Source organism: Podarcis muralis, chromosome 10, assembly GCF_964188315.1.
Source record: "Podarcis muralis chromosome 10, rPodMur119.hap1.1, whole genome shotgun sequence".
NCBI lineage: Eukaryota > Metazoa > Chordata > Lepidosauria > Squamata > Lacertidae > Podarcis > Podarcis muralis.
Window position 1 is genome coordinate 75,453,585 of NC_135664.1, and position 23,425 is coordinate 75,477,009.

At 45.5% G+C, this 23,425-nt stretch overlaps 1 protein-coding gene across 4 annotated transcripts in view; it reads right to left on the reverse strand.

Annotated features, from left to right (window-relative positions):
- Window positions 1–5,063: 5,063 nt before the first annotated feature.
- The window catches only part of LOC114605709 (uncharacterized), a 74,130-nt gene continuing 55,768 nt past the window's right edge, over window positions 5,064–23,425 (reverse strand). For all 4 annotated transcript variants that reach the window (XM_077935512.1, XM_077935514.1, XM_077935511.1 and 1 more), the window contains one exon: window positions 5,064–21,927. In XM_077935512.1, coding sequence (XP_077791638.1) covers window positions 19,806–21,746 — 1,941 coding nt within the window. In that variant the 5' untranslated portion in view covers window positions 21,747–21,927 and the 3' untranslated portion in view covers window positions 5,064–19,805. The remainder of the gene's footprint in view (window positions 21,928–23,425) is intronic.

Below are 23,425 nucleotides of genomic sequence, written 5' to 3' on the forward strand. Positions count from 1 at the left end.
TCTCCAGGCTTCAGGAGGCTTACCACAAGCCTTCGGAGATCAGCAGGAACTTGCGCTGTGCTCCAAAGGCTTCAGGCGGCTATCCCTGAAGCCTGGACAGCGAGAGGGGTCGGTGCGCACTGACCCCTCTCGCTCTCCAGGCTTCAGCGAAAGCAATGCGTAGCCTCTGGAGCGTGGAGGGAGCGCTCCCTCAGCGCTTCAGAGGCTTCGTGTTGCTATCGCTGAAGCCAAGGAGCCTGCATTCGCTCCATAGGACGCACACATATTTCCCCTTAATTTTTGGAGGGTAAAAAGTGTGTCCTATAGAGCGAAAAATACGGTAGTCATATATTCTCCTATCGGCTCTAATAATAATATTGCAGTGGTGACGTTAACAGTGCAGGTAAGGGGATTTTTGTGATTTTTGTAGTGCAACTCATGATTTGTGAGTTGTGCCTGTGGCTATGATGTGTGATTTGATGGTGAGTTTGGGGAGCCCCAATGCGAAAAGAGTGAGGATCCTTGAGGATCCGTGCTTCAAAACTACCTTTTTGGGCCATGGCGTTGCCAGGAAGCCGTGGATCCATAATTTTTATGGTGCAGGCTCTGCTCCTGGCTATGATGTGTGATTTGACAGGGAGTTTGGGTTGGCCCAATTCAAAAAGCGTGAGGATCCATGAGGATCCGTGCTTCGGAACCACGTTTTTGGGCCTTGGAGTGGCCAGGAAGCTGTGGATCCGAGTTTTTTGTGGTGCAGGCTGTGCCCCTGGACATGATGTGTGATTTGACGGTGAATTTGGGGTGGCCCAATGCAAAAAGCGTGAGGATCCATGAGGATCCGTGCTTCGGAACCACGTTTTTGGGCCTTGGAGTTGCCAGGAAGCCGTGGATCCGAGTTTTTTGTGGTGCAGGCTGTGCCCCTGGACATGATGTGTGATTTGACGGTGAATTTGGGGTGGCCCAATGCAAAAAGCGTGAGGATCCATGAGGATCCGTGCTTCGGAACCACATTTTTGGGCCATGGAGTGGCCAGGAAGCTGTGGATCCGAGTTTTTTGTGGTGCAGGCAGTGCCCCTGGACATGATGTGTGATTTGACGGTGAGTTTGGGCTGATCTAGTGCAAAAAGCGTGAGGATCCATGAGGATCCGTGCTTCGGAACCACGTTTTTGGGCCATGGAGTGGCCAGGAAGCCGTGGATCCAAGTTTTTTGTGGTGCAGGCAGTGCCCCTGGACATGATGTGTGATTTGACGGTGAGTTTGGGCTGATCTAGTGCAAAAAGCGTGAGGATCCATGAGGATCTGTGCTTCGGAACCACGTTTTTGGGCCATGGAGTGGCCAGGAAGCCGTGGATCCAAGTTCTTTGTGGTGCAGGCTGTGCCCCTGGGAATGATGTGTGATTTGACGGTGAGTTTGGGGTGGCCCGATGCAAAAAGCGTGAGGATCCATGAAGATCCGTTCTTGAAAACCACGTTTTTGGGGCACGGTTTTCCCCAGGAAGTCGTGGATCCATGATTTTTGTGGTGCAGGCTGTGCCCCTGGGAATGATGTGTGATTTGACGGTGAGTTTGGGGTAGCCCAATGCAAAAAGCGTGAGGATCCATGAGGATCCGTGCTTCGGAACCACGTTTTTGGGCCATGGAGTGGCCAGGCAGGCGTGGATCTGAGTTTTTTGTGGTGTAGGCTGTGCCCCTGGCTATGATGTGTGATTTGACGGTGAGTTTGGGTTGGTCCAATGCAAAAAGTGTGAGGATCCATGAGGATCTGTTCTTGAAAACCACGTTTTTGGGCCATGGTATGGCCAGGAAGCCATGGACCCGTGATTTCTGTGGTGGATGTTGTGCCCCTGGACATGATGTGTAATTTGAAAGTGAGTTTGGGCTGATCTAGTGCAAAAATCATGAGGATTCATGAGGATCCGTGTTTTATAACCATTGCGCCATTGCAGCATCACGAAACAGTGGATGCGTGATTTTTTTGGTTCCTCCTACAGACTAAGATGTGGTCTACAGTAGCATGGTGTTTTTATTTTGTTTCAATATAAAAATCATATGAATTCATGAGGATCCATGCCTCGGATCCATGTTTTTATGGTACTGCAGCGCGGCAAAGTGTTGGATCCACATTTTTTATAGTCCAGTTTGTAGGCATGCCTTCTAGGTGTGATTTGACACTGCATTTGTTGGAATTATTTTTTAAAAAGTGGAGGATCCATGAGGATCCGTGTAGATCCGCCTTTTATGCAGACCCTGTTTCCTGCAACACATGAATCCCAATCCCAAAGAAGGACAGTGCCAAAGAATGGTCCAACTACCGTACAATTGCACTCATTTCACACGCTAGCAAGGTTATGCTTAAAATACTGCAAGGCAGGCTTAAGCAGTATGTGGACTGAGAACTCCCAGAAGTGCAAGCTGGATTTCGAAGGGGCAGAGGAACCAGAGATCAAATTGCAAACATGCGCTGGATTATGGAGAAAGCTAGAGAGTTCCAGAAAGACATCTACTGCCGCTTTGCCGTGAGCTTGTGGGGAGGACCGCTCCCCCCTGAAGCCCTTTTTCCACCTTGGGCCTGGGGGCGGGCCCCATACTCACCTCCCCAGCTTATGGGGCTCCAGGGAGGCCTCGGGTGTGTGGGGTGGGTGTTTAGTTGGGTGGGGGAATTTGTTTAATTTAATTATGTTGTGTTTGTAACTTTGTTTTTTGTTTTTATAGATTTATTGTTCTGTTAGTTTGTTTTTTGTATAGGCTTTAATTTGATTTTAAGGGGAGGGGTCAGGGCTGCCCGGGAGTGGGTCCCAGCAAACAAAATGGCTGGGGCAGGTTCCATAGGGGGGGTGCACTCGGACAACCGATCGCAGTGATCATGGGTAGGAGGAGGAGTTACGCTAAGACCAGACCATGTCATTACCGAGGACGCAGGTTTAGTCGTTGTCTGAGGACTATCCCTGCCTCCAGCTCTGGTCCTGACCGGAAGGATACTGGAATCAACAAGGGAAACCCACATGACCTGAAAGTGTTGCTGTGCAATGCCAGGTCAATGATGAATAAAACCACTGCCATCCACGACCTGATTGTGGATGGAGGCTTTGACCTGGCATGTGTGACAGAGACCTGGTTGCATGAAGCAGATGGGCCTGTCCTTGCCACTGCTTGCCCACCAGGTTTCTCTTACGCACAGCAACCCAGGCCTTGTGGGCGGGGAGGGGGGGGTTGCAGTGATTTTTAGGAAGTCATTAGTTTGCACCAGGCGTCCTATTGGAAAGACCCAGTTCTCTGAGTGCATGTTCTGGAAGTTGGGCAATAGGGGCAGTACAGGATTCCTTTTGGTGTACCGACCTCCCCGCTGCACCAAGGATTCCCTGCCCGAGCTGCTTCAGGTCGTGGCGGATGTTCTCCTGGAGACACCTAGCTTGGTCGTCCTAGGGGATTTTAACATCCATGCCGACACGACCTTACAAGGGGCCGCTCGGGACTTCGTGGAAAGCATGGCCTCCATGGGGCTGTCCCTGAATAAGTCTGGCCCCACCCATAGCCGTGGACATGCCTTGGACCTGGTGTTTACCTCTATGGATGTTGGTGATCTGACACTAAGTAAAAGCGAAACAAAAGAAGTGCCATGGTCAGATCACTTCCTGGTGCAACTGGACTTCTCCGCGACCCTTCCCCTCTGCAGGGAGGTGGGACCAATTCGGATGGTCCACCCCCGCCACTTAATGGATCCAAATGGTTTCCAGAGAGCGGTAGGGGATGTTTTATCCAATGTTGATGGCCTTTCAGCTGATTCCCTGGTGGCCCGCTGGAATGTGAAGCGCCCTCTCTGATTGCATGGAGCCCGGACAGCCCCGTGGTTTTCCACGGATCTGAGGGCAATGAAACAATCGTTGAGATGGCTAGAGCGCCAGTGGCGGATAACCCATTCTGAATCTGACCGGACACGGGTTAGAGCTCAATGTCGAGCCTACCAAGTGGCGATAGCGACGGCGAAGAAGACTTTCTTCACCGCCTCTATTGCATCTGCGGAAAACAGCAGCAGGAGACTCTTTCAGGTGGTTCGCAATTTAGCGGAACCACCTGCTCCATCAGGGCCCAGTAGGGGCAACATGATCTCCTGCAATGACTTTGCAAAGTTTTTTGCAGATAAAGTCGCTCAGATTCGAGAAGAGGTAGACTCCACCGTGGGAGCAGGGCCGGGGCGGGAGAGTGCTAGAGTCCTGTCTAGTCAAGTTGTGTGGGATCAATTCCAATCTGTTACCCCCAAGGATGTGGACAGGCTGCTTGGACGAGTGAAACCAACCACCTATCTCCTTGATACTTGCCCATCCTGGCTTATAAAAGCTAGCCGGGAAGGACTGGGTGATGGGCTTTGTGGGGTGGTGAATGCTTCCCTCCGTGAGGGAGCCTTCCCAGACCCGCTGAAAGAGGCGGTTATTAAACCGCTTCTTAAAAAACCATCTTTAGATGCGGCCACGATGGCCACGAAAGGAGCAGCCAATTTCTTGACTTTAAGAAAGCCGACTTCATAAAACTTAGGGAAGTGCTGGGTGAGATCCCATGGACAGCAATACTAAAAGGAAAGGGAGTTCATGATGGCTGGGAGTTTGTTAAGAGGGAGATAGTAAAAGCACAACGTCAGGCAATACCAATGAGACAGAAACATGGAAGGTGCCTAAAGAAGCCAGGGTGGCTATCTAAAGAACTTTTAACTGAATTAAGATTAAAAAAGGATGTGTACAAAAAATGGAAAAGGGGGGAAACCACCAAAGAGGAATTCAAACAAATAGCCAGCACGTGTAGACACAAAGTCAGAAAAGCTAAAGCACAGAATGAACTCAGGCTGGCTAGAGAGGTTAAAAGCAACAAAAAAGGCTTTTATGGGTATGTTCGTAGCAAAAGGAAGAACAAAGAAACAGTGGAGTCACTCAGAGGAGAAGATGGTGAAATGCAAACAGGGGACACAGAAAGGGCTGAACTCCTCAATGCTGTTACGGCTAAAATCTGGGTGCGGGGTTACTCTGCCACCCAGCTCATCGGACTAAGTCCGTGGGTCCCTGCGGAAGAAAATGAGCTCAGCCGGACGCAGGAGCAAACTGCAGAAGATCCAAGTTTATTGCGCAACAGGTTCAAGGCGAGATTCAACAGCGAGAAAGGGGTGACATGAACTTTTGAAATTTCCCTCCATATCCCAGAATACAGTGCAAAATACATCCCAGTTACATCATGAATACATTAAGAGGTTGGGTTACACAGATTAACATATGGAGGAGGGAGGGGGGAATATGCAGAGAGCTGGATGGAGGAGGGAGGGGGGAATATGCAGAGAGCTGGAGATATGCGCAGATAAGCACATCCTGAGAAGACAATGGTCCATGTTTGCATAGTCTGTCACCTGGCATCGCCCGGAGGAAGGGCTTGGCAGATGGAAATAAATGGATATATTGTAGTGAAGAAGACATGCCCCCCCGTTCCGTATCAGTCCCCCATTCGGAGATAGATTTGCATTAAAGTTCTGTAAGAACTTGCAAATCTTTTCTCCGCACCCTAAATCTCGGTGAATGGGATGTGTGGCTTTATGCAAACCTGAAAGGGACTTGCAAGCCATGCCTCTTACGGTCATTTGCAAGTATAGCAGTGTAGGTAGCTGCATATAGGGTATTATATAAAAGAACACCTCTTGTATTTTGTTGCTAAATTACTCGTGGCATCCTAGTTCCTGGGAGAAACATTTTCAATAGTGGTGTATGCTTTACATTTAGAAGGTCCACTACTGACTGAAAAATGCAGTTGGTGTTTTGCCCTTCGCCATTTTTGTGTGTTTCTCAGGTGTCAAGCTAGCTCTTCTGTGGTCTCACACTGACATAGTGCTACAGCAACACATCCTGTCTGTTGAATCCCCTCAGGGCTTTCATTTAACCATGTTGCCTAGCATTCACCATAGCTGGCACAGGTTTGGACATCTCGTGAGGTAGAGGTCTTCGCCTTGACCTTTAGCTATGGGATTTTATTATAGGCTGTGGTCTTGCACTCATGGGAAGTTGCTCACTTGCACTTAAAGGACCAAAAACCTAATTGCAGCCTGGATACACTTGCCCAATTCAAACTGAGTCCAATTTGAATTTATCTTGCCCCATGGTTCTCAACTCTTCAAACCAATCTGTTAAAAGAAAACCATTCTTAACAAGGGCAGTTGTCCAAATAAGTCAATTTAAGTCTATAAGGGATCATTCCTGCTAAACCAAAGCATATCCACCTTCATGTTTCTTAGAAGCTTCTCCTTGGTAAAGCAAGTTTTAGCACATTTTTTAAAATGGGTAGGGAAGGTTGGCATAGTGCCAGGTGGGACAACGAATTGTGGTTATCTAAACATTGGACTACACAATAGTGTGAGCTATTAGAAAGTATAAAATGCATGAGAATCCTCCACTGGGGTGTAAGGAATAAGACATTAAACATAAAAACAATTACACACAAAAATAGCCTCCCCCCCCCCTTTGTGGAGATCACACTGTCAGACACATTTCAACATTCCTACATAATAACACATAATACAAAACAAACTAATTAAATATCAGTTGCATATCTTGACACAATTGTGATCTTTTACGTATGTATCTTTTGAATCCTGGAGCACAGAGGCTTGAGTTTCAAAAGTGAGAAAATGTCCTTGCAATTCAACTCCTCCCCCCTCAGTCTATAGCCTTTGAAAGAGATAGCTGTGGGCACTTTGAAAACTCTGGTGTTGCAGGTCTTGTGATGGCGAAGAACTGAGTTGAGGGGTTGTTGCTGCTTTTCATCATTGCACATCTGTAGAAGTGATATCCTGTAAGGGGGCAGGGTTTTGGGGAGACTTAAAGGACAGTTAGAAAAAGGAAGGAGCAAAAGGCAAAAAGGATGTCCTTCAATTTACGTGGGAAGCTGCAAATAATAAAAAATCTTAGCACATTAAGCATTTTATTCATTTCAATATCATTATCACATTCCCACATAATTACTGTTATTATCTGCTAAGTTTGTTTGCTTTCCTTCACTTAGTTTTTGTTGTTGTTTTTTTTCATATTATAAAATAAAAAATTACTCCACACGTATAGAAAGAGGACTGTAAAAAATACAAAGGTTAAAAAATACAAAAGAAAGCAAAAAATTAAATTACCAGTCAGATGAAAACAAACTTGACACAAAGACATCAGATTTAGAAAAGAATTATTATTAAATAATACAAAGATATTATCAAAACCACGCAGATTACTACTGGACTGAAAAAAATGGGAAAACAATGGGGGGGAAACTTAAAATTCACCATGTGCTATCTGATAAAAGAACTTCATGAAACTGACTTTCAACATGTGATGAACATGTCCCCAAAGTAAAACACACACACACAAAATGAGCTATGAGGAACCAAAAATAAATAAATGCTAAGACACACAATTAATAAGAAACCTGAAGTAACCTAAAGTAATCTGTTTTGGCATTCTAACATCCCAAATGAAAATAAAATAGTGTTTCTTGGTGTGACATCAGCTGTAATGTTAATAGCGGAATACTGGGAAATGAGTTAATACCAATAAAAAATGAATGGCAATTTAAAGTTGTGCAAGTACCTTGCACTAGCCAAAATGACAGAATTAATAAGAAATGCTCAGGCAAAAAGGTAAACAAATACCATTCCATAAACAATGTTTGGTTGTGCTTCGATTAATTTCATATATATAATGGAAGAACTGATTTTAATATAAACAAAAACAGATTATTTGTAACCTAAAAAAATGTCAAAGCCACAAAGAGATGGAAGTCACTAATATAGCAGGGATTCAGACTTGTTTCACAGAACAGAAAGAAAGTTGCTGTGGGAGGAAAAAGGGACAAACACTTTGTTATCGGGGTTCACATATCCTGTTAAAAGGGGAAATTATTTCATGTGAGAAGCCTGTCAGGAAATGCTGTTCCTAAAATTCCCATCGAGGGGGGGAATGCTTTGATATTTACCTGTGAAAAGAATTTGGCATGTTAAGATTTGGAACCTGGAAAGCTCTTGACTTTTGATGGGCTAGTTTTTTGTTGTTGTTTTTTAAAGCCTTTTGTCTTACGTAGCCCCTGGAGCAAAGACACATTAAGGGTGATTTCCCTCAATGGTTCCAAGTTTTACATAAGGAAATTTGGATAGGTTTCACCCCCTCCTTTTTCTCACTCTCTCTTTTTCGTAAGCTGATCTAGCCTCTGTGCATGTGCAGAGTTCATGTCTCAGCAAACCTTTTATACCATTGAAAATGTTGCATCTTTTGGCTAAATTAGAATAAGGAAGGGAAGGGTAAGGAGTAGATTCTAAAAATAGGGTTAGATTTTAAAACAAAAAAGAGAAACTCAGCAATTCAAGTATTCACCATAGCTAGTAATTTCAGCCCAAGCAAAAGGGACTGCTTCCTTTATGTATAGGAAAGGGCTAATATGCCTCTGGCCATTCGCGGAACAATGCCACGCCCTTATATATGGGGAAAATGGCCAGAGGATCAGAATTCATAGGATTTTTTTTAACATTCTCAGTCATTTCAGCCTTACCATTTGCAGACAATTTTTTCCTGCCCTTTATTTACAGGATTGGTCAAGGCTAATTCTACTTGATTATTCATTTGTATGTGCTTAAACTTTGAGTGGACTTTTAAGTCTGATTTTTGTAAATAATAGACAAAACGATAAACACTGTAATCACTTAAATGCCTGATATCACCAGTTCTGCTTCAAACATCATGGCTTCACCTCACACCTTTTAAAAAACAAAGAGCAAATCTGGGCTGAATTTCAACTCATTAGCCACAAATTGGGAAAGTTGAAAGGGACCTGGGGTCATCTAGTCCAACCCTAAAATACAGGGTTCATAGCAAGATTTGTACTACCAGAAACACACACATACTTATGTACACAGACACAACTGGAGAAGAGATCACAAGCCATGCGCCTATCATGTACTAAGGAAGAGGAAAATAAAAGTACCCAATTCTATACAGAACCCTTTTAGCAGATCTTGAGACAGAGAAATGATCTTTAAAGGAAGATTGAATTGAACAGTTTTTCCTAAGAGAGGGAGAGGATCTTTTATAAAGGAAAGTTAATTCAATTGATATAACCACTCACAAATAATTAAAACAGCCATAGATTTGATTTAAAGGAATACAAAAGTAAACAATTTTTCCTGAACTTGCAGAGGAATAGTAAGCCTAATCTATGCCCCCCCCCTTTGCAGTTTCCTTTAAAGGAAGCTTACTCGGGAGTAAATTTACCTGGCACAGAATAAGAAGGAGAAGGGGGAAAAAACCCTGAAAGAGACAGAATGAAACAGGGGGGGGGGGGCATTTTCTAAGAAAAGAGGCCAGGACGTCTTATAGAGACTGATATCAGGAGCCTTACAATAACTCTCACAATAACCAAATCAAAGTTAAAACTGGACTCAAATATTTTTTCTTAGAAGGAACACCATACTTTCATAGGCATATGCTTAATGAAATACATACACTGCATTTTAGCTTGAGAGCAGTTGGCTCAACTAGGCTTTTGCAGCAGAAACATTAGGTTTTACCACTTGGGAGGAAAACTCTCTTTTGGAGCCCCTCTCAAATAACAAACATTTGCACACTTCATTCTCAATTTTTGTCTTATTTAGGACTGATAAGGTCCAGCATGGCTTCCTTAGATTTAAAATTTTGAAGCAAGCTTGCAGTTTAAACTATGCACACTTAAGAAAGGCAGTCTGCCAGAGACAGAAGGAACAGACAACACACATAACAGACAACATGTAAACATACATATTCTCATATATGTATTAACAGACAACACACATAACAGACAACATGTAAACATATATATTCTCATCCTTTAGTTGGTTATTGCAAGGAGTTGGCCACTACCTTTGGCTTCATTAAGTGAAATTAGTAGGAAGGTCCCACATGGTTTTATGAGCCTCCTTGCCTCTTTAAACACACCACCAGTTAATCAAACTGGCAGGGCTCACAACGCTTGGTTGACTGGGTACCCCTTTATGATTCACGCGTGTCTAGACAGAAAAGGGGGAAAGAAAGGGGTCTGTAAGGATTGGTATGTCTAGGGGTTTGGTATGCTTAGTACAGGGACGTATAGTAAAGAAGAGAAGGGGCTTCTAGTTGCCTGGCAACTTCCTTAGTGGGTTTTAGAGAGCTCTAGCTATCCAGTTCCTTGCGTTCCCTTTCCTATTTCCTTATTTCCTTATTTCCTATAACCTGGGGTCTCTTTCCACTCTGCCGGTCCTGCCCAATTCCTCATGGGCTATCCCTCCTGGCAACCTCCTACCTATCGTCACATCTCAGGAAAAGGGGCCCTACTGGACGCCCGCGCCATGCGGTGCCAGATCGGGTGATCCCTGGATAGAATTTTGAATCGAAAATCCCCCTTGCTTTCGGAAGCGGGCTTACGATACACGTGGTACGTAGCTCCGACCGGTGCGGCTGGGATTGATACAGAAAGCAAGACCACTTCCTGCCCCCTAGCAAGGACGCTCGGGAAGTTCGGAAAGAGAGCTCCAACCCCTTGCTTTCAACTGGGATGCCCGTTGCGAAGAGTCGGCTATCTTTCAAGTCGGGTCTCTCCGTCTTACTTTCGGGCTCCCAATTGGTGCGGCTGGCTGGAGATTTTAAGGAAAAGAGATAGAGCTCAGAACCCCCCTTTCGGGTTGAGCAGCGGTCCACGGTCTCTCTCACTAACCGGACCAAGAGAAAGGCAAGAAGGAGCGATAGAGAGGAGGGCAGAGAATTCAGTTGCCAGGAGATTCCACCCCCTTCCCACCAGTGCACTGGATTTTCCTTTTTCCTTATACTCACGCGTCTTCTATGATGATCCCGGGATTGATGAATAAGCCGGCTGGATCCCTCTTTTGCTCCCTGGCTGAACTCCTAGGGCTTTCGATTACCGCCCGGAAGATGGCTGGGGGTCCAAAAGGATCTTCCCAGGCAAAATGGCCTGGAGCCGGCTGAAGATTTCGGGGCCCCCAGTCAGCAGCTCGGGAGAACCGCAAGCCCCACGTTGGGCGCCAACAGTTACGGCTAAAATCTGGGTGCGGGGTTACTCTGCCACCCAGCTCATCGGACTAGGTCCGTGGGTCTCTGCGGAGGAAAATGAGCTCAGCCGGAGACAGGAGCAAACTGCAGAAGATCCAAGTTTATTGCGCAACAGGTTCAAGGCGAGATTCAACAGCGAGAAAGGGGTGACATGAACTTTTGAAATTTCCCTCCATATCCCAGAATACAGTGCAAAATACATCCCAGTTACATCATGAATACATTAAGAGGTTGGGTTACACAGATTAACATATGGAGGAGGGAGGGGGGAATATGCAGAGAGCTGGATGGAGGAGGGAGGGGGGAATATGCAGAGAGCTGGAGATATGCGCAGATAAGCACATCCTGAGAAGACAATGGTCCATGTTTGCATAGTCTGTCACCTGGCATCGCCCGGAGGAAGGGCTTGGCAGATGGAAATAAATGGATATATTGTAGTGAAGAAGACATGCCCCCCCCCGTTCCGTATCAATGCCTTCTTTGCCTCAGTCTTCTCCGATAAAGAAAACAATGCCCGACCTGAAGAATTTGGAGCAAATGATTCAGCAGAGGAAACACAGCCCAGAATAACTAAGGAGATGGTACAAGAATACTTGGCTAGTTTAGATGTATTCAAGTCTCCAGGGCCAGACGAACTGCATCCAAGAGTATTAAAAGAACTGGCAGATGTGATCTCAGAACCACTGGCAGTCATCTTTGAGAATTCCTGGAGAACAGGCGAAGTCCCGGCAGACTGGAGGAGGGCAAATGTTGTCCCTATTTTCAAAAAGGGGAAAAGAGAGGACCCAAATAATTACCGCCCAGTCAGTCTGACATCAATACCAGGGAAGATTCTGGAGCAGATCATTAAGCAAACAGTCTGTGAGCACCTAGAAAGGAATGCTGTGATCACCAATAGTCAGCATGGATTTCTGAAAAATAAGTCATGTCAGACTAACCTGATCTCGTTTTTTGACAGAATTACAAGCCTGGTAGATGAAGGGAACGCAGTGGATGTAGCCTACCTTGATTTCAGCAAGGCATTTGACAAGGTGTCCCATGATATTCTTGTAAAGAAGCTGGTAAAATGCGGTCTTGACTATTCTACCACTCAGTGGATTTGTAACTGGCTGACTGACCGAAGCCAAAGGGTGCCCATCAATAGTTCCTCTTCATCCTGGAGAAGAGTGACTAGTGGGGTGCCACAGGGTTCTGTCTTGGGCCCGCTCTTATTCAACATCTTTATCAACGACTTGGATGATGGACTCAAGGGCATCCTGATCAAATTTGCAGATGACACCAAACTGGGAGGGGTGGCTAACACCCCAGAGGACAGGATCACACTTCAAAACGACCTTGACAGATTAGAGAACTGGGCCAAAACAAACAAGATGAATTTTAACAGGGAGAAATGTAAAGTATTGCACTTGGGCAAAAAAAATGAGAGGCACAAATACAAGATGGGGGACACCTGGCTTGAGAGCAGTACATGTGAAAAGGATCTAGGAGTCTTGGTTGACCACAAACTTGACATGAGCCAACAGTGTGACGCGGCAGCTAAAAAAGCCAATGCAATTCTGGGCTGCATCAATAGGAGTATAGCATCTAGATCAAGGGAAGTAATAGTGCCACTGTATTCTGCTCTGGTCAGACCACACCTGGAGTACTGTGTTCAGTTCTGGGCACCACAATTCAAGAAGGACACTGACAAACTGGAACGTGTCTAGAGGAGGGCAACCAAAATGGTCAAAGGCCTGGAAACGATGCCTTATGAGGAATGGCTAAGGGAGCTGGGCATGTTTAGCCTGGAGAAGAGGAGGTTAAGGGGTGATATGATAGCCATGTTCAAATATAGAAAAGGATGTCACATAGAGGAGGGAGAAAGATTGTTTTCTGCTGCTCCAGAGAAGCGGACACGGAGCAATGGATCCAAACTACAAGAAAGAAGATTCCACCTAAACATTAGGAAGAACTTCCTGACAGTAAGAGCTGTTCGACAGTGGAATTTGCTGCCAAGGAGTGTGGTGGAGTCTCCTACTTTGGAGGTCTTTAAGCAGAGGCTTGACAACCATATGTCAGGAGTGCTCTGATGGTGTTTCTTGCTTGGCAGGGGGTTGGACTCGATGGCCCTTGTGGTCTCTTCCAACTCTATGATTCTATGATTCTATGATTCCCTGCGAGAAGCCAAGTTACAGGGAATCAGGCAGAGGGCCTTCTCGGCAGTGGCACCCGCCCTGTGGAACGCCCTCCCACAGATGTCAAAGAGAACAACAACTATCAGGCTTTTAGAAGACATCTGAAGGCAGCCCTGTTTCGGGAAGCTTTTAATCTTTGATGTATTATCGTATTTTGGTGTTCTTTTGGAAGCCGCCCAGAGTTGCTGGGGAGGCCCAGCCAGATGGGCGGGGTATAAATAATAAATTATTATTATTATTATTATTATTATTATTATTATTATTATTATTATTATTATTATTATTATTATTATTATTATTCTGCTTCATTGACTATGCAAAACCATTTAACTGGGTCAACCACAGCAAATGATGGCAAGTTCTTAAAGAAATGGGAGCGCCTGATCACCTCATCTGTCTCCTGAGAAATCTCTATGTGGGACAAGAAGCTACAGTTTGAACTGGATATGGAACAACTGATTGGTTCAAAATTGAGTTAGGAGTATGGCTTTAAATTGTCTCCCTGCTTATTTAACGTAGATGCAGAATTCATCATGCAAAAGGCTGGAATGGATGAATCCTGTAATAAAAAAATTAAGGTTGATACGGAAGGGGGGGCATGTTTGTCAACCCCCTTCCCAGAAGCCTTCAGAGGGTTCGAGGCGATGACCTCAAGGGCACCCGGTCCTACAAGGACCCCTCAGCTCCCTCACTCTTTTGCACTAAGCACCAGGCGAAACCGAAGCCCCCAAATAGTGCCCTTTCCCTGGGTAGACCGGAGGAGCGAGTAGCATATTTTATGAATGAACAGACTATTTGCCTACGGGAGCGTCCTGACCAATCAGCCTGCACTAAACGCAGCCTCCAGCCAATCAAGACAATGCATTTGGTCTGCAGTGTCAGCTCTTGCAGGCCTCATTCACCTTCTGACAAGCTGTTGACAGCTCCCTGCGGGGAGAACAATGGACTGACACCTCGTATCCTTGCTAAGCCCATCAAAAGTGATACAATGTATCAATTCGCTTCCCAAATGAGCTGCCACTGTTTCAAAGGGCTAAAAAAATATAAAAATTCATAGAAAATCACCCGTACCACCGATTCTCTTGCTTTCAATGCCAAACTGCTCAATTTACTCAGGACTTCAAGACTGCCCAGTACCTTCCATAATCCCTCAAGCTGGAGGTCACGGTCACGTACACCCAGGAAGGACCCCATTGATGCCAAATCACCCAGTCTAGCCGTTCCTCCAGGCTCGGCCGGGTGACAGACTATGCAAACTAAGACCCCATTGCTCTCTTACCACCGGTACTCAGAATGTGCCTTTCAATACATGTTCCAGCTCTGCATGTCTCCCCCTCCCTCCTCCATATGTTAATCCCGTGTAACCCACCCCTTTTCTGATGTAATCGTGATGTAGCAATGATGTAGTGATGATGCTTTTGAACTGTATCTGGGGTAATGGTGGGAAGTTTTAAAAGTTCATGTCACCCTATCCTCGGGATTCAATCTCGCCTTGAACCTGTTGCACAACAAATGTGGATCTTCTCCAACTTGCTCCAGTCTCTGGCTGCGCTCCTTTTGTTCCGCAGGGACCCGCGGACTCAGTCCGACGAGCTGGGTGGCAGAGCAGCCTCACACCTAGATTTTCCGTAACAAGGTCTTATAATATATGTCAGGGGTTCAGGAGCAGAGGCGAGGGCAAGGGAGGAAACAGAGAGCGAAGGGGAGGAGGCAGAAGAAAAGATGAGTGATGACGATGACCTGAGATCTCCGAGTCTTTCCAGTGAATCAGAAGATTCACAGGAAGGGGCGCCAGTGGCCAGAGCAAGGGGGGAGCCTAGGGGGACACCCCAGGAAGAAGGGTCCAGAGGGGGCTCAGAGAGCAGCAGTTGGAAATCGGGACCAGCATCACCAACAGAACGCAGTGGAGAGGAAGGGCGCCAGGTACCGAGCTCTGGCAGCTCGCAGCAGGAGGGAGGGCATGAGTCAGGAGTGGCCACACCTCCATCGGGGAGCGAAGAAACGGTCAGGCGGAAAGTGGAAGGTTGGGCGCGCGCGCCAAGTTCAAATGCACAGGAAGGGGGCGCAGTAAGCAGCCCGGAAAGGGAGCCAGGTCCTAAAGCCCGACGCAAGGAGACAGAAGGGTCCGGGGGGGCAGCGTCAGAAGCGTCCCGGAAGGAAGAGACCACGGGGGGCAGAGGGACCCAGAGAAGAACGGTCAGGCGGAAAAGGTGGAGTAAGGCTAGGGCATTTAGCTGGTGTACAGGGGGCAGAGACTCAGACGGAGCTTCGCCGGTCTAACCCATAAGACGTAGAGTTGCACGCAGCAGCTTGAGAATGGAAACTGTAACTCAATAAAGACTTTTACAAAGTGATCGCTGGCTAGCGTGATCCTCTGTGAGCTAGGATCTGGAAGCAGCTCTGACAATATACAATAAATGTTCATAATGTACCAACCAAGCGCATACATAGATATGTGGACCACATGTCTGGAGCAGCACAGGAAGACCGTCCTGAAACCATTTAGACCCCCCAACTGACCAAATGTTTTCTCTGCAAGGAGGGAGTGGGTGAGGGAACCTTCCCATTGTCTCAGGGATTGGGAAATCACCATCTTAAGCGAATGGCCAGACTACCAGGAAAGGGAATCAGATAAGGAATTATCAGATAACCTGGCAGACAGGAAAAACAACATTCACATTTCTGTTGTAGACCACCTTTTCTGTGATGCAGGTATGATGTTTGTGGGGGGTGGTCTTGGGTTACACCCCTTCTCTGATGTATGGAGGGGTGGTCTGGAGCTCCAGGGCAGGGAATTTAAAATGTCTATATAAAGGCAGGCAAACCTTTCTTCTGGGTCCTCCTCCTTTCCTGCGTGTTAGGGGAGCAACAGATCAATCAAGATCAGGCTTACTAGCTGCTTTGCCTCTCAATATTCTCTGGATGTCTCTGTTATTTCCTCCTACCGATGGAGAACCTACAAGGGACTCTATAAAGGGCTCTTGTGTCCCCCATAAGGGAAGAAGGGCAGCTTTTGTTTACAACAGATGGCACCCCAGATGGGACCTTCGGTTGCCCAGATTCTGGGGGTAAGGAAGGACTGGTGATCCAGCGCGCACCAGGCCATTTGCCAGGAGGAGCCACCAGTCCTCTAGTGACCCCAGGGTCTGGAAAGAAGTGGAGTCCCAGTGGGGCTAACCAGAGGAAGCAACGCTTGATCAGGCCGGCCTCAAATTTATTTTTAAAAATAATCTTTATTGATTTAAATTACACACATATACAAAGAATTTGGAATCTCATACTGCAAAAAGAAAATTAAAGAAAAAACAATGAAGAATAAAGGAAAGAAGAAAATACAGAAAAAGAAAGAAGAAGCAGATTTATGTGCATGAAAAAACTTAATCTTCCTAATTAAATAAAAAAGACTTCTGACAAAACGAGTCTTCCAATCATTCTCATTGTACTGTTTATACTGCCATTGTGTTTCCAACACAGTTTTATATTCTTTAATATTGTTCCGGTTTACTCCACAAACAGCATTTGTTGTGTTTACAAGTATCACTCAAGTTCTGCTAATATGGAGTGGTTGGTACAATATGATCTTTTATAATCCTTAAATATTCTCCATTCTCCAAATATTTTCCGGTTCAATACTCCTCTAACTCTTCCCGTCAGTTTTGCTAGTTGTAAATATTCTAACATGAGTATATGGCTTCTCTTGGTGATGTCCACAAGGGTATTTTTGGCTCAAATATTCCTTTATATTTACTCCAGATTTTATTTCACATGGCTCAAAAATCCCCTGTGGACCTTCACTTTTCCGTATATTAAAGAAGCGTGCCATCCAGACCGATTCTTGTGGCCTTCCAAGTCTAATAGGTCCGTATCTTTTAGTGTAATCCAGTCTTTTTCAAACCAATCCTTCCGCCGCATGGTAGAATTCCAAATCTGGCAATGCAAAACCTCCTCTCTCCTTTTGATCTGTTAATAACTGGTGTTTAATTCTCGGTTTCTTTCCACTCCATATAAATCGAGACATTTCCCTTTTCCACTCCTTAAAACAATTCATTCCTCCTAAAATGGGTATTGTTTGGAATAAGAACATCATTTTGGGGAGGATATTCATTTTCACAACCGAGACTCTTCCCCAGAGTGAGAGATGGAGTTTGGTCCAGGTTTCCATATTTTTAAAAAGTTCTTTCCATACTTTACTATAATTATCCTCATATACATTTATACTTTTATTTGAAATCCAGATCCCTAGGTATTTAACCTTATTTTTAGTTTCCAGGCCTGTTTTTTCTTGAAGTTCTTTTTTTTCTTCCATTGTGAGGCTTTTTGTCAGTAATTTAGTTTTTTGGTAGTTTATTTTCAGCCCCAGGCCGGCCATAAATTAATCTAGTAAAAGACCCTGGGATGGCCAGGAGCAGCGCATGCGGACGTGAGTCTAGGAATGGAGAAGATTGTGGGCGGGATTCTCTGAAACACCCAGCAACCCAGATTCTCATCCTTTGCTGTCTCTTTTGCTGACGGTCTTCACTCCAACCCTTCCTGGCAAGAGGTAGCTAGGAGGGGGAGGGGAGAACGGGAGAATTGGGGTTCTGCAATTAGAGGGGCAATTAACTGCAAGGGGAGAACGCCAATCAAAGCTTTCATTCCCTGTCGGGGAACCTGAGATCTGAAACTTTTCCTTTTCCCCAAGGAAGACGCCCCAAGGCTGGTCCAAGTGGCCAGTTTGGATAGCGAGGGACTTGGGCTTGGTTTCCGATTTCTCTTTTTCTCGTAAATGCAGCTGCACCGGAGCACAATGATCCGGAAGGAAGTGACTGGTGCGCGTCAGAGCGCAAGGGCGTTTACAGTTCCTTTCCGTTCTCTCTGGAGCAGCCGGATTTGGCACTGGGCTGCCAGGCGTCCAGTGGAAAGGGACTCTTTTCCCTAGAGGCTGAAAAGGTTGCTGGGACCCCATGGTAAATAAAGGGAGGGAGAAGGACTTTGTAGCATCCTTCGTAGAGAAGACGAACGACTGTCAGGTAAGGAAAGACCTGGGAAAAGGCTAGCGGGTTTTGGCTTTGGTTGAAAAATGGGACCCCCACATTCTAAGAGTTATAACTGCAACACTCAGAGGCATATGCTGGTCGCAGCAGGAGGGGGGGGTCTCCCTGGATGCTTCAGCAGCCGGCCTCCTCTGGGTCTCCTGGCCCCCTCCTCTCCTCCCTCTGAGCCTGAACTGCTCTCTGCCCCAGACTTTTCCCACTCACCTAACCCAGTTTCCTCCTCAGCTTGCAACATCTCCCCTTCCGGTCTGCTCCCTTTTCTCCTTCTTTTGCCTCATCCCATCACCAGTCAACAGGATCTGAGCCTTCTTCCCTTGTGGGTCCCCCAGCTGGTGCCTCCCCCCATCAGCCAGTCCTTGACAACAACAGCAGCCACAGCACTGTGGTCCTCTGGTAGGAAAACTCCTGAGAAGCATGATTGAAGCAAGCCTTCTGGGACTATGGAAAAATGCTATCTTCCTCAAACCCCAGAATGAGCAGGAGCTCTGGGGTTGCCCCATGGGGTTCATGAGTGAAGATGCCCCCCCCAGGAGACTTCCCTGGTATCTGCAGCCCCTCATTCCCCCTCTTGAAATTAGACTTGGGGGGGGGGGGAATCTCCCATTCAATTACAGTATTTCAAGTTTTCTTCAGAACGCGCAGGGCAGGAGGCAGCGATGACATTCTGGTGAAGAAGCAGTGCTTGGAGATCATGCGGTGGGGTGTGTGTGTGTGTGTGACAGAGTTTGGTGCAAAAACCAAAGGTACTTTCATCTAAAATTATACTCACCATTGTGAGATGCTGCCTTCATTATTTGATTATTGTAATGTTTTACATATAAAGACCAGAACTTCACATATACCTCATGCTTTTAGGAATGATTTCCTGCTGAGTTCATTGCTCAGAGTGGACTCTGAGAGGAAGAAGTCCCACACTCCATACATCTAAATGGGTTCTCCCATGTGAGAGTCCTGGGATGTTCCTTGATCACTCCATTATAAATAAAGCACTTCTTGCAATCTTTTCATTTAAACTGCTTCTTCTCTCTGAGTTTGTTGATGGTTTGAAGGGTTTCAACTCTTAGAGTTCTTCCTGTCCGTGAGTCTGTTGATTTTCAACTTCCACTAAGAGTGAACCTCTATCTACTTTCCTGATATTTATACGGTTTGTCTTTTGTGTAAGTTTGTTGACATAAATCAAGGGTTCCACTCTGACTGAAGCTCCTTCCACAGTCCATACCTTTAAATGGTTTCTCCCCTGTGTATCTACTGATGTTTTCTAAGATTTCCACTCTGAGTGAAGTATTTACTGTACTCCATACATTGAAAGGGTTTCTCTCCTATATGAGTCCATTGATGTGATCTAAGGCTTGGATTACAATGGAAACTCTATCCACACTCTATACATTTATGTGGTTTCTCCCGTGTGTGAGTCCGTTGATTTTTTTTCCAGTGTTCCACTCTGACTGAAGTCCTTTCCACACTCCATGCATTTAAATGGTTTCTCCCCGTGTGACTCCGTTGATGTGATCTAAAGTGTGCACTCTCATTGAAGCTCTTTTCACACTCCATACATTGAAATGGTTTCTCCCGTGTGAGTCTGTTCATGTCTTCTAAGGCTTCCACTTTTAGTAAAGCTCTTTCCACACTCGATACATTTAAATGGTTTCTCCCCTGTGTGAGTCCGTTGATGTGATCTAAGGTGTCCAATCTGACTGAAGTCCTTTCCACACTCGATACATTTAAATGGTTTCTCCCCTGTGTGTGTCTGTTGATGTCTTCTAAGGTGTCCACTCTGACTGAAGTCCTTTCCACACTCCATGCATTCAAATGGTTTCTCCCCTGTGTGAGTCCGATGATGGGAACTAAGGCTGCTGCTATCACGAAAACTCTTTCCACACTCCATACATTTAAATGGTTTCTCTCCTGTGTGAGTTCGTTGATGATTTCTAAGGCTTCCATTTTCACTAAAGCTCTTTCCACACTCGATACATTTAAATGGTTTCTCCCCTGTGTGAGTCCGTTGATGTGATCTAAGGTGTCCAATCTGACTGAAGTCCTTTCCACACTCGATACATTTAAATGGTTTCTCCCCTGTGTGTGTCTGTTGATGTCTTCTAAGGTGTCCACTCTGACTGAAGTCCTTTCCACACTCCATGCATTCAAATGGTTTCTCCCCTGTGTGAGTCCGTTGATGTGATCTAAGGCTTCCACTATCACTATAACTCTTTCCACACTCCATACATTTAAATGGTTTCTCTCCTGTGTGAGTCCGTTGATGTGATCTAAGGTGTCCACTATGACTGAAGTCCTTTCCACACTCCATACATTTAAATGGTTTCTCTCCTGTGTGAGTTCGTTGATGATTTCTAAGGCTTCCATTTTCACTAAAGCTCTTTCCACACTCGATACATTTAAATGGTTTCTCCCCTGTGTGAGTCCGTTGATGTGATCTAAGGTGTCCAATCTGACTGAAGTCCTTTCCACACTCCATACATTTAAATGGTTTCTCCCCTGTGTGTGTCTGTTGATGTCTTCTAAGGTGTCCACTCTGACTGAAGTCCTTTCCACACTCCATACATTCAAATGGTTTCTCCCCTGTGTGAGTCCGTTGATGTGTTCTAAGGCTTCCACTATCACTAAAACTCTTTCCACACTCCATACATTTAAATGGTTTCTCTCCTGTGTGAGTCCGTTGATGTTGTCTAAGGTTTCCATTATCACTAAAGCTCCTTCCACACTCAATACATTCATATGGTTTCTCTCCTGTGTGAGTCCGTTGATGTTTCCTAAGGTTTCCACTCTGACTGAAGCTCTTTCCACACTCTATGCATTCAAATGGTTTCTCCCCTGTGTGAGCCCATTGATGTCTTCTAAGTTTTCCATTATCACTAAAGCTCTTTCCACAATCAATGCATTTAAATGGTTTCTCCCCTGTGTGAGTCCATTGATGTTGTCTAAGGTTTCCATTATCACTAAAGCTCCTTCCACACTCAATACATTCATATGGTTTCTCTCCTGTGTGAGTCCGTTGATGTTTCCTAAGGTTTCCACTCTCACTGAAGCTCTTTCCACACTCTATGCATTCAAATGGTTTCTCCCCTGTGTGAGCCCATTGATGTCTTCTAAGTTTTCCATTATCACTAAAGCTCTTTCCACAATCAATGCATTTAAATGGTTTCTCCCCTGTGTGAGTCCATTGATGATTTCTAAGTTTTCCATTATCACTAAAACTCTTTTCACACTCCATACACTGAAATGGTTTCTCCCCTGTGTGAATCCATTGATGTCTTCTAAGTTTTCCATTATCACTAAAGCTCTTTCCACACTCGATACATTCATATGGTTTCTCCCCTGTGTGTGTCCATTTGTGCAATTTAAGGTTTCCACTCTGACTGAAGTTCTTCCCACACTCCCTGCACTTAAAACGCTTTCTCTCTGTGTGAGTCCACTGGTGTGTTCTAAGTTTTGCATTGAAAGAGAAGCTATTTCCGCACTCCATACCTTTTAAATGGGTTCTTTCCTTTTTTTGTTTGTTGATGTGAACTATGTGTGCTCATTCAGTGAAGCATATTCCACATTTCACACATTTTAATGGCTATTCCTAATGAAATGAAAGGTGCCTTGTCCCCTGCAATTCTGTCTTCTCCATCACCTTTTTAAGAGTGGGCAGAAAGGAAATCCTGTTTGGGTTTCAAGGAAGAGAACACAGGGGAAAAAGGACACATCAACCGCCATTAGACCTTCTCTTATTTCAACATCTCCTACATTCTCCCATGTCCTCCCCATGTTCCCAATTTTTAGGAAATGAAAATGGTATGATGTCAAATGGTAGTAATGCATCAGGAACCTTTCATAATCCTCAATCATCTTTAATAACACAGCATGATCTTGGAATACTGTTGTCCTGTGGGACTGCCTTTCAAATCAAGTGGTTGCCCCCATTTCGACCCCTAGATCTTCATGAATCACCTTCACAGTTCCGCTGACCTCAGGAGGTCCATATGGACTATTTTGGGAGACCCAGGCCTTCATCTCTTCCAGGGACTGTGGTCTGGGTCAGTCAGAGAACTAGTGACAAGGCTTGGTGCTTGGGGTCAGCTGAATGGGTGCTCAGGGAAGCTCCTGTTCTTGGAGATGGACCTCTGTCTACGTGCCTCACATTGCATGGAGAGAGCAGGAGAAGCAGAAGGAAAGCAGATGGGAATCCCAGGCGGAAACACCCACCCCAATGGTTCTTTATAATGATGATGTGCTGCCTGATCCTGTGCTTGTCTTCTGACAGAGGACTATCCTAATCTGGCACTGAAAAGCAGGATATTCAAGGCAAGGAGATAACTGTACTTAATGGGAGGTCGATATATTGGTCTGACACTGTTGAAGTAAAAAATTAACAAAAATAGTCCAGTAGCAACTTAGGGTCTTGGGAGAAAAGCAATGACAAACCTAGACAGCATCTTAAAAAGCAGAGACCTCACCTTGCCAACAAAGGTCCTTATATTTAAAGCTATTGTTTTCCCAGTAGTGATGTATGGAAGTGAGAGCTGGACCATCAAGAAGGCTGATCGCCGAAGAATTGATGCTTTTGAATTCTGGTGCTGGATGAGATTCTTGAGAGTCCCATGGACTGCAAGAAGATCAAACCTCTCCATTCTGAAGGAAATCAGCCCTGAGTGCTCACTGGAAGGACAGATCCTGAAGCTGAGGCTCCAAGACTTTGGCCACCTCAGGAGAAGAGAAGACTCCCTGGAAAAGACCCTGATGTTGGGAAAGATGGAGGGCACAAGGAGAAGGAGACGACAGAGGACGAGATGGTGGGACAGTGTTCTTGAAGCGACCAGCATGAGTTTGACCAAACTGCGGGAGGCAGTGGAAGACAGGAGGGCCTGCTCTGGTCCATGGGGTCACGAAGAGGCGGACACGACTAATCGACTATAAAACAACAACAACAACAGCAACTTAGGGACCAACTAATTTTGGTCTAGGCATTAGCTTTTGTGTGCATGCATACTTCTTCATATAGTGATGGGTAGTGGGAGATGGTAGTAGGAGTACCCTTCAGAGAAAAACGCCACCCCACCCTCCCACGATATACAAGGGTCTGGTGACATCTGCTTCAGTGTATCTGAAGAAGTGCGCATGCACACAAAAGCTTATACCTAGAAGAATCATAGTTGGTCT